Below are 16,082 nucleotides of genomic sequence, written 5' to 3'. Positions count from 1 at the left end.
ATAATTGACGATAAATTTTTGAATTCAAATTCCATCTTTTGCAATTAAAGTCTGGATGTCATAAAACGAAATATAACCTAGTTTTACGTCAAATATCCTCAAAGTAGGGATGTTATGGATATGAAATTTCGGATACGGATTGGATACGGATTTAGGAATGATTATTATACCGGATACGGTTACGGATACGGATAATAAATTATTTCGGATTACCCGTTAGTTTCGGATAATTTCGGTTACGGATATTAATTTTTTAAAGAATTTCAAAAGTAAAATACAAATAGGTAATAAAGTGGTTTTATTTATAAGTTTTTTGGCAGGAATCTCAATCAGTCTGTGAGTAATTATTTATTACAGCTATTTAAAATAAAAATGAATATAAATAATTATATTGAGTGTTATCTAAAACACCTAAAATGAAAATGTAATAATAAAATTATTACTTATACTGAATCAGTAATTTCGTATTCAAAGAAAATAATAAAATCAGAATTAAATTTAGTCAATTAGGCTTCGCCCCTATCCGATATTATCCGAAACTTTTATTTCGGATTCGGTTACGGTTACGGATGATTTTTTATATCGGATATCCGATAGTTTCGGTTACGGTTACGGAGCTCCCTAACATCCCTACCTCAAAGTACCAAAGAAACGCAAGAAGTATGTTAACCGGTGCAGGTAAAGTCGTCTTTCTGAGCAATGTACAACAAAAGTTGATTAAGATAAAATGTTTGTTATGTTAAATTATAGCGATATGCCGAATTTTATTAATTTGAGTTTTTTCTTGAAAAATTTTTTCTAATATTCCGTTTTACAATAAAAACAAATGATCTGAGTGAACTAACAATTATCATTTGATAGCTTAGCTATAGCCTATTGTCAAATATTTATTGATCATGTTTACATTACAACATAAAATATTTATAGTGCAGTGCTATGGATTGGGGAACATTAGTTTCAATGCAGTTTTAAGGCAATTTGAGGAAAAGTGTTGATTTTTAGTAGATAAAAAAAACAATTAAGAGAGTTGTTAAAAAATTTTCGGAAACGGGCAATGTGGAAAATAAAAGGAAGGAAAAAAGCTTTTAGATGAACATGATGCGGGGTCGATTGTTGCAGTAACGAACGCAATGGATTACGGTGTCGTTAAGAAAAAGGGCAGTTCAAGTCGGTATAAGTAAATCCCATTTACAAAGAATTTATCGAGAAAATATAATATTGCCGTATAAACTAAAATTTAACTACACTATCGAATTAGGTGATGAAGCAAAACGTTTAGATTATTGTTTGTGGCTTGGGTACAAAATTTTGAGAGACAGAACTTTTTTAAAAAACATAATATTATCGGACGAAGCATCGTTCACCACTAATGGAGTGGTTATATCACAAAATTGTCGATTCTGGTCAAAGACTAATCCACATTATCGCATAGCTTGTGAACACCAGTATTCCCAGAAAGTGAATGTGTGGTGTGCTGTTTTGTGATATTTGGAAATACTTGAAAATTGTTTATTTAATTATCTTCACGGCGTGGATTTAGAAAAAGGCAATAAATTATATTTCCAACAAGATGATTGCGGCCCACATTCCACCATTTTAATTAGAAATTATTTAAATACGTTATTAGTAGAAAAAAATGGATTGTTAGATATGGTCCGCAACCATGGCCGCCAAGAAGTCCGGATTTTTATTTTTGGGGTTATGTAAAACAAAAAGTGTACACTGAAATTTTAATAACAATTTAAACCGTTTAAAACAAAAATTGAAACAGTTATTAGAGAAATTCCGCTGGACCATATTAGAAAAAGTTATAAACAATGTCGGAAAAGGGCTGAATTATGTGTTAGTGTTGGTGGTGGTATCATTGAATAAGCTTTTATGTTAATTTAGTTTAGATCGAAAATGTTTTGTTAATCTTATGATTTAAAAATCTGCATTTTGCTTTTATATCCTAAATTAATAAAATTCGGCATATCGCTATAATTTAACATAACAAGCATTTTATTTTGATCAACTTTTGTTGTACATTGCTCAGAAAGACCACTTTACCTGCAACGGTTAACAAACTTCTTGCGTTAACTTTGGTACTTTGAGGACATTTGACGTAAAACTTGGTTATATTTCGTTTTATGACATCCAGACTTTAATTGCAAAAGATGGAATTTGAATTCAAAAATTTATCGTCAATCATACCTTACGGGGACATAATCCGGGGACACACTGTATATTGTATGTGAAGGTTGAATTATTTTGTACTTTATCGATGTTATATGTTTATTTCTTATTCTTCTTCTTATTCTTGGCAATGGAGGATTGTGATCCACAATCCACAATCCTCCATTACCAAGATAAGCACGCCACAACAACAAGAAAACATCAAGAATTACAGAAATAATCGGAAACCATCAGTGATTACAAATAGCAGAAATAAAACATGGTGAAATTTATATTTATAAGATTAACGAATTCTTCCTGATGATGAGGACTCGTATCCTCGAAACATGTAGAGAATGAAATAAACATATAACATCCATAAAGTACAAAATAATTCAAACTTCACATACAATTAAGTAAATTGTTCGATATGATTACCCTGAACTTCTAGGCAGTGGTACCATCTTTGTAGCGTTTCCTCTCTCACACGGCTTAACATGTGATGATCAATATTTTGGCAGACGTCAATAATTTTTTGTTTTAAATCTTCAATACCCAACGGAATTTCATATACCTTGGATTTTAAATAACCCCATAAAAAGAAATCTAAAGGTGTCAAATCTGGTGATCTTGCTGTCCATTAAAATTTTTATCAAGATAATTTCGTACCATTGGCGCATAATGTGGAGGTGCTCCGTCTTGATGAAACACTAATTCCATTTCAAAATCGTCAGGATTCTGTTGTACAATTTGCAAAAGTCTTGAAAAAAAAAACATTTACTTTCTAGGGAAATCTAGTGATAACTTCACGATATTCATGTGGATTAACATCACGCCGGTGCAATTTTCCACCCAAAAAGAAAGTACATTCATCACTGAAACAAATATGTTTCAAGTATAATCGATTTCGTTCAACCATATTTGTCATTAGCTCACAAAATTCTGTTCTTCTATATCAGGGTCATCTTCTGTTAATTCATGAAGCATTTTTATTTAAAATGGATGATATTTATTCTTCTTTAAGTATTTCCACGTAGTCCAACAACGACGCGGAAATATTTAACACATCACACGTTGATGTGATAGCTGCAGACGACATCATGGGCGCATTAGCTACTTCTGTTAATATCTGACGACCAGTTCTTTTGCGGTCTTCGACGGTTCCAGTTTCCAAAAACCTATTCACAAGTTCTTTTAAATATTTTCGACTAATTGGATGTTCAGGAAATCGTTCCTTAAATTGTCGCTCTGTTTCATGTAGATTTCTGTCAGCACGAGCGAATATTAAAATTGCTTCGATTTTGTGCTCTAAACTCCTTCTAGCCATTTTGATCTCGCTTTTCTTTGAAATGAAGGAAAATATTTACATGCTGTCTTAAATACAAAATTTCAAAGTACCTACAAACTTTAAAATTGTTGTTATGACAATTTTTTCTTAGAAGTTTTAAAAAGAACTTTCTTTTTATCCTTTTCTTGTATTGATTGTTTCATAAAAACATTCTAAAAGAATTGCCGATTTTAACTCTGCTTAACCCGAGCGTAGACCGACCTTTAACTGACCGTCCACCATTTATCTGGCTCATTGTATCTCGACAGGTAGTCAACGAAGATACGTTGGTTTTTCCGGCGAAATTCCGCATTTTGTTTAATTTTTATGTAAAAAACTAATAAACCGATATTTGATTGTGAGGTATCGTTGAATTCGTATTGTTTTATTCTTTCGAAAGATACCATAATATACTGGGTGTTCCATTTAAAAAAACAAAGCTGCTCCATTTTCCGGAAAAACTAAAAGTGACAGCAAAATTTTCCATAAGAAAATATTTGTGCTGATAAAATATAGAAATTGACGTTTTTTGTTCATATTGATATCTCAATCTGTTCAGAAGTTAAACAGGGGGGGGGGTTACTTTACGCTAGCACTGTATAATGTAAAAGACATTGAAGAGGTTACAACTCAATACATGAACGATGTTAATAGGCAAAACAAAACCACAGCCAAGCAACGTATTAATAAATCTTGGGCGGTATTTCTCATAAAATTTGCAACTCAACAATATGTGATTCAGATCCGCAAATTCTGCTCCACATTCACAGGTCGGAGATGACAAAATCTTAATCTTATACAAGTGAGATGGAAAACGACCGTGGCCAAATTTCAGTCGTGCGATAGTAGCTGAAAACCTGCGAGACACCTCAACCCCCACGTACCATCGCCGAAACAAGACTGTAGGATGTATAACGGCATATTGTGTTATTCTTTTGTTATAGTATGTCCTCCAGTGTGAAATCCATCCCTCTCTCTCTTCTTTATTTCTGTAGATGGAAAGAACTTCTCCAGGATGGAGTCCCACATCAATGCGCTCACCATTCTGTATCGCCTCCTTAGTTAACACGTCAACTAGTTCGTTGTGAGTTATACCGCTATGTGCTTTCACCCATGCATGAAATTCCTTGTTCCGACAATACCACAAGAGTGGATACAATGTCCAATGCGCGAGGGTGGAGAGTAGTATAATGTTTTTTGTGTTTTAAAGCCATCAACACACTTTGAGAATCAGACAATATTGACACGACAGAGCAACGGACTGACAAAACATACCGCAGGGCCTCAAGGATTGCATATGCTTCCGCAGAGAAAATGCTACTATGAGATATAATCACTTTCAGTTTGAAACGTCAACGTCAATTTTGACATATTTGTCATCTTCATTAAAAAACCTTTAAAATGAGTCCAAAGATGACGCCCTTATCTCAAAAAACAAAAAAGTTAGAATAAAAAAAAACATTAAGCCCTAAGTTAGCAACAATGAAGATAGCAATTTAATTTGTAAGTATTAATACCTACCTTAATTTTTTATTTTTTTTATTATATTTCCGTTTTTGTGATAAACATTTTTAATATTTATCAAAAAAAAATTTTAAAATATGTCAAAATTGAGGTTGATATTGTAAACCTGAAGTTAGTTATCATATAATAGAAGTTCTACAACTGAAGTTAATCTAGTGTTAGTCACTTTTCCGCACTTTCTTTTTATCTTTAACGTGTTTTTTTATTATTATATTCGTAATCTTCATAAAATAACCTTTAAAGTGAGTCCAAACTTGATGCATTTATCTCAAAAAACCAAAAAGTTCGAACTTTCAACTTTTAATTTTGACATATTTGTCAACTTCATAAAAAATCCTTTAAAATGAGTCCAAACTCGACATATTTAACTTTAATATTAATGGAAATACAATCACTTCCGGTTTGAAACGTCAACGTCAATTTTGACATATTTGTCATCTTCATTAAAAAACCTTTAAAATTAGTCCAAAGATGACTTATCTCAAAAAACAAAAAAGCTAAAATAAAAAACCAGAAACCCTAAGTTAGCAACAATGAAGATAGCAATTTAATTTTTAAATATTAATACCAACCTTAATTTTTTATTTTTTTTTATTATATTTCCGTTTTTGTGAGACATTATATTAAGACATTTTAGTGGAGATGTCTAGGGGGGTGGACGAGCTGGCGCGGGTGGTGGGGGAAGCGATATCGAAGAAAGAGTACGTACGAGGGGGCAGTGCAAAGCTAGGCAGGAATGAATGGTGGGATGGTGAGTGCATGGGGGCGAAGAGAGAGGCGAGAACGAAGTTGAGACAGTGGCGGAGAGGGTTGGCGGGGGTGGAAGAATATAGGGAAGCATTGAGGGGATATAAAGAGATATGCAAAAGAAAAAAGAAAGAATTGAGGGAGAGGGAGGCGGAAGAGATTAGAAGGGTGAGACAAGAGGGTGAAGTTTGGAAATATATAAACAAAATAAGGAAGGTACGAGAGGAAATTACCAGTGAAATACAAATGACGGAGTGGAGAGATTACTTCAAGGGTCTGCTGGAGGGGGAAGAGGAGAGGCGGGTAGAGGAGGTAGATACAGGGGGACGGAGAGGAGAGGAGATGGCCGGGGAACAAATGGAGGCGGCGTTGGGGGGACTAAAGAGGGGGAAGGCTCCAGGGAAGGACGGTGTCCAGAATGAGGCATGGCTGGAGGCAACGGGAGAAGTGAGGGGAAAGTTGTTGGAAGCGCTGAACAAAGTTTGAGAAGGGGAAGGGTTTCCGATTGGATGGAGGACGGCGATAATAAGCCCCTTGTACAAGAAGGGAGTGAAGGGAGTAGTGGAAAGTTATAGGGGAATTAGCTTAATGGACTCGGCGTACAAGATATATGCGAAGGCGCTGCTGCAGAGGTTGGAGGAAGAGATGGAAGAGAAAGGGATCTTACCGGACGGACAGGCAGGATTTAGAAAGGGAAGGGGCGCGATAGATAACGTGTACATATTGAAGCACTTGGTGGATAAAGAGCTGGAAGGGAAGGGAGGGAAGCTTTACGCCCTATTCATGGATCTAAAGGCAGCTTTTGATAAGGTGAATAGAGGGAAGTTATGGGAGGAGATGAGGAGGAGAGGGATTACTGGTGGGACAATAAACAGGGTGAGGGAGATATACGCAGAGACGATAGCTAGGGTAAAGGTGGGGGACGAGTTAACGGATAGGTTCTGGACAACGAGGGGTTTGAGACAGGGATGTCCACTTAGTCCCGCTCTGTTTGCCTTGTATACCGCAGACATGGAAGACAGATTGACCGGTGGGCTGATGGGAGGTGTGGTTGTAGGGAGGAGGAAGGTGCATTCACTGGCTTACGCGGACGATTTGGTGGTAGTGGCGAGAGAGGCGAAGGAGATGAAGGCGATGATGCGGAGTTTGGAGAGTTACTTTAGGGGGAAGGCTCTGGAGGTGAATGTAGGAAAGACAAAGGTTATGAAGTTCTGTAAAGGGGGTAGAAGGAAGAGCGAAGATTGGAGGTGGGAAGGGAAGGAGCTAGAGGAGGTGAGGGAGTACACATATTTGGGGTACAGATTTAGAGAGGACAACAAGGAAGGCGCGCATGTGAGAGCAATGGCCAAGAAGGCGAATAAGGTGATGGGGCAGGTCTGGGGGTGGGGAGAGAGATTATTTGGAAGGGATATAGGAAAAAGGAAGATGATATTCGAGTGCTTGATTAGAAGTGTTATGATGTACAGGGCGGAGCTTTGGGGGTGGAAAGAGCAAGGGCTGTTGGAAGGCGTACAGGCTAGGTATTGGAGATGGGTTTTGGGGTTGGCAAAAGAGACGCCGGAATACATAGTCAGAGAAGAGGTGAAGGTTGATAAGTTAAGAGTGGAGGCGGGTAAAAGGGCGGTACGTTTTGAGGAGAGGGTTGAAGGGAGGTCTCAATGTAAAATTTTGGGGGAGTGCTGGAAAGAGATTAAGGCAGGGAAAGGGGGTTACGGGCAACGAGGGAGGGAGGAATATTTCAGAAGGGTGGGGTACTCAGTGAAAGCGGTAGATGATAGAAGGAGGGAAGGGATTGAGATGTGGAAAGAGCTGGAGAGCAGGGATAGAGATGTACAGAGGCAAGAGAGAAGGGGGCAGATAAGGGAGAGCAGGTACAACCCTAAGTACGAGGAAATAATAACGGAGGGATTGCCAAAGTACCTGTCGGTGGAGGGGGATGAGGAGGGGAAGAGGATGGTGGCAAGATTCAGATGCGGCAATGAGGAGAGAGCGAAGGTATTGGATGAGAGATGATGAGAGGGGTTGTAGGCTATGTGGGGGGAAGTGGGAGTCGTTGGAGCACCTACTGAGGGAGTGTGACGAGCTAAGAGAGGAGGTGATCGGCTGGAAGCAGGTGCTGGGGGAGAGGGCAGAGGGAAGAGAATGGATGAGGGAGGTGGTGGCGACAAGGCAGCGTAGGTAGATGCGGGGAGGAGATGGAGAGGGGTGGGATAGGAAATAAAATGTATTGTATTGTAATGTGATATATGTAATTGTAGTATTGTTCAAATTTAATTGTTTGTGGAATGTAATGCTGAGTTTGTAGCAATAAACTTAAACTTATATTAAGACATTTTATAAAAATTAAGAATATGTCAAAATGACATTGACATTTCAAACCGGAAGTTGCTTATATCTCGACTAATATTGGAATTAAACGTATCATGTTTGGATTCATTTTAAAGGATTTTTCACGACGATTACAAACATGTCAAAATTGACGTTGACATTCTTAACCGGAAGTTGACCATAACTTCATTAATATTGAAGATAAATATGTCGTGTTTGTACTCATTTTAAAGCATTTTTAATGAAGATTAGAAATATGTCAAAATTCAGGTTGACATTTTAAACCTGAAGCTAGTTATCATATAATAGAAGTTTTATAACTGAAGTTAATCTAGTGTTAGTCACTTTTCCGCACTTTTTTTATTTTTAACGTGTTTTTTGGATCATTTCACTTTGATTAAAAGAAATCGTCGATTTTTAAGCCACATGATGATTCTTGAATTTTTCCCAAGTTTCTTAATATTTCTTTTGTTAAAAAAGAGCGTTCTTAAAATTTAACCTGTAAACTTGTCCTTAATTTCATTTTACAACTTTTTAAACTTTAATTTTGTAAATTAGTAACTAATAATCAGATTTCGACTTTGATATGTGATCTTTTTTAACAAAACAAAAGGAAATATTAAGAAACTTGTTTGTAAAATGGATAAGATGAGAGATTTTGTCTCTATTAGTTTTAGTGATTAAATTTATGCTACGACTTATAGAAACACCTGTATAATCGTAAAACGTAACGAGTGACCAAGCGGCTTCTGTGCTTGTGATAGCTGTCATCAGTGTTCTGTGATAAAAATAGACAGGCACCAAACAATTTTCAATAGTTTGAGCCTGTCTATTCTAAGAAGTCTTATATTTTTAGAGAGATGAAAACGAAAATCCCGTTTTTCTCAACATTATTTATTTGTTGCTTAGTTAAGTGATGCATAACGCGGTCCAATTATTAATAATTAATAAATTTAAAAAAATAAAAATATAAAATACAAATCTTCCACCTTTTATACTACACATATTAAAGTATAATTAGGTACTACATCATCATATTGGGGGGCATCATCATCATCATATCAGGCATCATCATCATCATCGACATATTCATCATTGCCGTTGTAGTAGTAGTACTCATCGTAGTTGTCTCAGGCATAGTTGTCGATTCTGGTGGTAATAAACACAAAAGACATTGAGGATTAAAAATTTTAAATGCTTTGATGCAACTCAAACAGAATGCAAGAGATGGTGTGGCCTAAAAAAGAAATAATACAGCACAAAAACTTTTAAAATCAAAATGGTACTTACTAAACCTTCGGGTACTCCACCGCCGAAGAATAAGGGTGCAGGTTTTCCATTAATAAGGATAACTGTTAACAACAAAATAAAGTATACTTTTGCAACCATGTCTTTCATACGATTCTTAAGTTTGTGAAGCTGCTTAATTCGTGTGATTTATTTATATTGTAAGGATATAATGTTTACTATGCATGATCACGTTGTTAGATATTGTTTTAGAGAAGGTTACTAGCTATTATTTAATTTAAATAAAAACGGGTAAAGAGAATTTTGTCGTAAAATTTATTTAAAAAGTCAAATTCGTCATTGAAGTGTTACTATTCTATTAATAAAAAATAAGTAAATAATAAAATATTTTCCTTGAAAGGAAAAGTGTTCAATAAGAAATGATAATCATGATGTTTATAAACGTTTTAATTATTTACATCGTTAAATTGATGAAAATATAAGTGGGACTAAATATTTAAGCGAAATTTCAACTATTTCCCGTGTAATAGCTGTTTTCCTTGAAGTGTATTCTTCGTTAAAGCTTTAAAAAAGGGTTTCTCTCAAAATATTTATCGGAGTTTATCTCCAGTGGTTCGGAATCCACTATAAACTGTAGGTCCACCTGTAATGTAATGTAAGCTGCTAACTTTACAGGCAGAGAAAAAGGCAGTAATAAAGAAGATATGGTTATGAACCGAAACATAAGTAAAACACAAGGTTGGAGGGAAAGGAAAATTGACAGATGGTCTAATAGGAAAGCTGACTAGATATGGTCTGGCTATTCGCAGCAATATAAACAGTACAGAGAATATGAAAAAAGCAATAATGGTCACTTATTATCACATGAGCTCTACAGACGAACATCCAAATCATCAGTACTAGGAGCTAGGAGCTGAGAGTTGGTGCAAGTGGTAAAAAGCTAAAGCAATAATTGGATCGGATCATTTAGTGAAGATTCTTTTACTACTTCATCCAGATTAGTGGTGGAACGGATATCCGGCAACAATCCGGTATCCGGCTTATCCGGCTATTTCTTAAAATATTTTTTTAAAATAGGTTTCTAATAGGATATTAAAAACCTATTAATTAGTACTCCACCATTCACAGGAATTGGCATCTCTTTTAGGTGTTAGAAACTGCAGATAATAATCAAGTTCAACCCCAACAGGACTTTTTTCATTGAATATAACTTAATTTATATCAGGTTTGTCATTAGCAACCCCATTGTAACAATCCCAATACGATGTATAAAATGTCTTGTTGCAGTTTCGTCTAGTTTGCTTCTCTTCGCTTGTAATTACGCTTATAACTTGGATGTAATAAAATCTTTGTGGAAATATCACCAATTATTAATTAAAGGATCCTCTTTTTAATGTAACAAGCCGTTTTGAAAAATCGCTTTCAGTTTTTGAGAAATAAGTTTTTGAAATGATCGAGAATTTTGCAATTTTCGCCGATTAAGTTTTAAAAATTCGTATAAAATCCACTTCTTGGAATATGAATATGAAAATTTCCCAAAGTGTTAATAAAAGTGTTTACTTTCCAATGAACCAACCCGTTTTGAAAAATAGCTTTTAGTTTCTGAGAAAACAATATTTGAAGTTTTAATAAAATGTTCGATGTTGCAATTTTCATCGATAACTTTCAAAATACGCTATAAAATTCATTTCTTGAAGGATCCTTGTGGAAATATCACCAATTATGAATTAAAGTATCCCCTTTTTAATGCAAAAGGCTGTTTTGAAAAATCACTTTCAGTTCATGAGAAATACATTTTTGAAATAATCGACAATTTTTTCGAATTTTGCAATTTCCGCCGATTAAATTTTAATAATTCGTATAAAATCCAGTTCTTGGAATATGAGTATGAAAATTTCCCAAAGTGTTAATAAGAGTGTCCTCTTTTCAATGAACCAACACGTTTTGGAAAATAACATTTAGTTTTTGAGAAAACAATATTTGAAGTTTTGATAAAATTTTCACTATCCGTTCCATCACTAATCGAGATGTATAAAAACATCTACTGACAATTTATACAGTTTATTTAGAAAATTTAGATAGATCTTTATAAATTGTATAAATTTATAAAGATCTATCTCAAGATAATTTTCTAGTTAGATGTTTGGAAGGTCACACTCAAAAAGTTAACGAAAGCTAACGAAAAAATTCCGGCTTGAAAACGGAAGGTTTTTATCCTTTCGTTCTTGATTGAGGATGATCTGTTTGTTTATTCCTGGTAGTGCTTTGATGGTCCAGTCTTTTTCTCATAGTTGATGTTATAGTTGTTCCTGGTCAGTTCCTCAACAAGATTTAATGGAGTGTATCAGGATTTGAAGCGATTCATATCAAGATAGAAGATAGAAGATAGAGAAGGTAGGTTCTCATAAATCTGCAGCAGATACTTTCTTGAACTCTGTTACGTGTTATTGCTTAGCGTTGGGAGCCAGTGTAGAGGAGTGGATTTAAGACATCATGATATTGTTCTCATAGTCGAGTTCAGTTGTATGTCGATTTTCTGAGTATATGGACTGTTATCCATTCTACAGCAGAAGTTTCCCGAGTGTTACTGTTAACAACTTGAAAAAGCAACAAATTCATCCAATTTTCATATTTTCGTATTTTTCTCGATATTGACGCATCTGATACCAAAAGTGCAAGAGAGCAATATTATTAAGAATAAAGTTTCCTATAACCATTGTTTGAAAAGTTTTTTTGTAATAAGCTCCGTTTTCCGAATGTAACCATTAAGAACTTCAAAAAGCAACAAATTCATCCAATTCTCATATTTTCGTATTTTTCTCAATATTGACGCATATGATAGCAATAGTTCAAGAGAGCAATATTATTAAGAATAAAATTTGTTATATCTATTGTTCTAAAAGTTTTTTTGTAATATGCTCTAAATTCCAGGTGTAACCATTTAAGAAAACTAAGTTGACCAATTTTCCGGAATGCAATAAACAATTTTTTATGCTAAATTATATGGGTTAACAAAAAAATAAAGATCTATACAGTATATATAAATTGATTAGTAAATCTTCATCAATCACAACAATTTATCACGTTATATTTAAACCTATATATATTTATACATATTATTATTACAACACTTATCGATTTTTTACCATTGATTTTAGCGACATTTGGTCGGCATAGGTTGGAAACGCTTGTAACAACTAAAACTAGAGCAAACTCTAGCCACAGAACATGATCTAGCATTAGAATTAACCAGACCTAGAACTAGAAACCTTCGGGTTTTTCCGTGTGTCTGAAGACCAAGATATCTAGAAAAGGTAATTGTTTAGCAGCTTCCATTTCCACGGTAAATTTGATCACGAGGTGTCGCGAGTTCAGGTAGTCTAAGAACTTCTGGAAACGCTCCTTTCCATGACGCCTGATCACAGTGGTGTCGTCCACGTAATTAAACCATAGGTTTTTGTTTCCACTAATACTTTGATTACTGGTGGCAAAGGTTATATAATAGCTGCCCCTTCGTATTGCTTGTAGAATACTCCCTTCCAGCTAAAATATGTTGATGATAAACAGTACTCCACTAGCCCTGGAAAAAACCTTCTTTAAACCCTGCGGAATGAGTTATTTTATTATTGTATCTTTTAGGATTTAATATTTACAGGGTGTTAATAAACGTTATATTATCTTTTTATATTAAATATGATGTATTGTGTGATATATGAATAATTCAACAAAATATTTTTATAGAACACCAAATCGTTCGAAAATATCCAGCCAAAAACTCATATTTTCTTCATCAGGATTAACTCCGGAAATATCTCTAAATGTCCCAATATCCATATAATTTAAAACGCCATCAACAACCGGTATCCAATGATCACCCTCTATTAAAGGATGTGAATGTTTAGCAAAGCTGCCCCATATTCTAGTAACACGTTGGAGGGCAATCTCTTCTACAGAACCGTTAAGAATTTCTGGTGATATAGCCGTTTTAAATAAATATCCTATATCATCTGCATGAGCAGCACCTAGAAATCCCATCGAAATCGAATCCATCCGCTTTACAACGTTTAATTCAGTATCGGCGGAAAATCGATAAAAATAAACGGGATATCCATTATTTTTAATATGTTCAACAGCAGCTCTTCTAGCTGGAAAAGCATACCATGTATCCCTATTAATATTAATCAAAGGTAACATGAAGTCAGGGCTAATTTCAACACCGCCTTGATAAAATTCTTTTATTTCTTCCGCCAATTTAAGCGCTTCTGGTGTCCCTGGTAAAATTCCTAACTCATCAGGGACAAAATTAAAAAAGTCACTGACTGGTTGGGGTTGTCCCGTTACATTCCGAATGATTTGTTCGAAAAAAATCCCTTCCGCGTCTGTGTACCCAATCATCATTGGTACTTTATTATAATTTCCTTCTCGAAGAATTTTCATTGGATCATCCGGTAAGAAAGCTGTTTCTTTGTGTTTTTCTACAATTGGATTATGAAAACCTGCCCAACGCATGGGATAAATCTAAAATTAACAACATTAAATTTAAAAATGAAAAAATTCCGAAATTACTTGAGATAGCAGTAAAAATCCTTGCATAATAAATTGAGGTGGAAGATATTGAAGAGTCAGAAACATTTCCGAAACATCATCGGTGGTTACTCCTAATACTCGAGCCAAATATAATCCACTATTTTGAACACCCGTCTTCGTAGGACTAATTCCCACACCACTTTGCATGATTGCCTTAGAAAATAATCCTTTGGATTGCGGGGAAAGGACGTGAAGATGTACACTAGCACCACCGGCGCTTTGGCCATAAATTGTTACTTGATCTGGATCACCACCGAAATATTCTATATTTTTTTGAACCCATTCCAAAGCTAATCTTTGATCTTTCAAACCAGCATTTCCAGGAGCTCCAAGAGCAGGGTCGTCCAAACTAAAGAAACCTTTTTTGTAATAAATAAATTCAGTTAATTAAGTTTAACTTAGTATTTAAATTATAATTAATATTTACCAAACATGTTAACTCTATAATTTAATTTAACCAAAACAATATCTTCGGTGATTAAAAATTCAGGTCCGTAAATGGCATCTCGTGCAGATCCACTCCTGAAACCACCTCCGTGTATAAAAACTATAACCGGTAAAAGATTTGATTCATTTTTGTGCAATTTCGGAGTGTCAACGTTCAAATACAAGCAATCTTCTTGTCCGATTATATTTGAACCTGAAATTTGCACACATTGGGGTACATCTTGGGTGGCATCTCTAATTCCAAGCCATGGTTCGTTTTCAACTGGGTCTTTAAATCTAAGATGTCCTACAGGCGGTTTTGCAAATGGAATACTTTGGAAACTGTAAAATTCCGTTCCAAAACGATCATATCTTACTCGACCTATTAATGTCCCATCTGGTATTGTTAACTCTATTTCTTCCGAAGAGGAACCAACAACAAAAAATGTTAACAATGAAAATAGAACGTAATTAATCGGTGGCAACATTTTTATTAAAGTTATTACTTTGATTTTGGAGTTAAATAAAAGGAGATATTTTTCGAGTGTATATTGTATTATAGATTTTATCCAAATCTATAATTAGATGATTTAATCAGAATACAAGATATTCTTTTATCAATAATTAGAAGATTATTCTGTATTGTATGATTACTATTTGTAAAAATCCATCCTCCATGTTTGATATTAGGCCTATTTTGGTTCAAGAGTTCTGTAGTTTGGAACAGTTCTGAATCTTTTTGCACTTACATATTGCATACTATACGTATGCATGGAGAGGTCCAGAACTTCTGTAGTTGAACTAAAACAAGCCCATATTGTGGAAGTTTGTTATTCCATATAATACGTGTTCGTATTTAAGCTGTTTGTGTATTAAGATTCATTACAAGTGATAATGAATTATCAGAATCATCTGAAGTGACACTTACATCAAACCGAAACACTCAAAAGATAGTACCACAAAAAGTTTGTGGAATATTTTATGAAAATTAGACTTTGTGGCTGATCAATAAAGAAGCATGTGGTTTCCAAAATGCGTATCATTAAGATTGTCAAACGCTGGTTTAGTGGATGAGTTCACAGATAGTGTTTCAAAGGTTGACGCATTGTTCTTTAATCTTGCACTGAGGGAAATTATTCTTGACTCTCAAGAAAAATTTATTCTTGAACGTATTTCTTAGAAACAAGTATAAGATACTCTTATAACAAAAATATTTTTTTGTGTTAAGAATAGAAATATTATCGAATGAAGCATTTCATATTCTTGGCATCGAAGAATATCAATTTTTTGTATCAAAAAATCCATTCTTGCGTCAATAATTTATAATACTCAAGTGAAGAATTATACACTCAGAAAAATAATTCTTTACGATTAAGAATACGTGACACCAAAGGAAAAAGGGATGTAGTTTTTATCCAAATGAATTTACTGTTCTTATTGAATCATTGCACCATTCAATTGTAACTGTATCAAAGTACTTAACAAAAAAACCAAAACCGTTTAATACAAATAATTTTGCTTTAGAAATGAAAGACTAACGATAATATTAAATAATAAATCACTTTATCGTAACGTTACTAGTATTTACACTTAAAACTTAGTTAACTGAATTAAATAAAGAAATGTTTAAAGTTGATAAGTAGATAAATTAAAATTAAATGAAACACTGTTTAATGTTAATATGAATTTTCATTTACTTCAAAGAAAAAATTTTTCAATTCGAAAGATTAACATTTTACCA

At 34.4% G+C, this 16,082-nt stretch overlaps 2 protein-coding genes across 2 annotated transcripts; one reads left to right on the top strand and one right to left on the bottom strand.

The window, feature by feature from the left end:
* Window positions 1-5,647: 5,647 nt before the first annotated feature.
* Window positions 5,648-6,238, top strand: LOC139430354 (uncharacterized). Its single transcript, XM_071197204.1, has one exon. It carries the CDS (start codon window positions 5,648-5,650, stop codon window positions 6,236-6,238), a length of 591 nt encoding a protein of 196 aa, XP_071053305.1.
* A 2,717-nt stretch (window positions 6,239-8,955) lies between these two features.
* On the bottom strand, window positions 8,956-15,265 carry LOC111420304 (esterase FE4-like). The gene is made up of 4 exons (XM_071198034.1): window positions 14,343-15,265; window positions 13,895-14,274; window positions 9,371-13,846; window positions 8,956-9,317 (listed from the first exon to the last, which is right to left on the bottom strand). Exons 1-3 carry the CDS (start codon window positions 14,827-14,829, stop codon window positions 13,064-13,066), a joined length of 1,650 nt encoding a protein of 549 aa, XP_071054135.1. The 5' UTR covers window positions 14,830-15,265; the 3' UTR covers window positions 8,956-9,317; window positions 9,371-13,063.
* Between the last annotated feature and the right edge of the window lie 817 nt (window positions 15,266-16,082).

Source organism: Onthophagus taurus, chromosome 7, assembly GCF_036711975.1.
Source record: "Onthophagus taurus isolate NC chromosome 7, IU_Otau_3.0, whole genome shotgun sequence".
NCBI lineage: Eukaryota > Metazoa > Arthropoda > Insecta > Coleoptera > Scarabaeidae > Onthophagus > Onthophagus taurus.
Note: the sequence above shows the minus strand (reverse complement) of the source record. Positions and strands in the feature narration are given on the sequence as shown.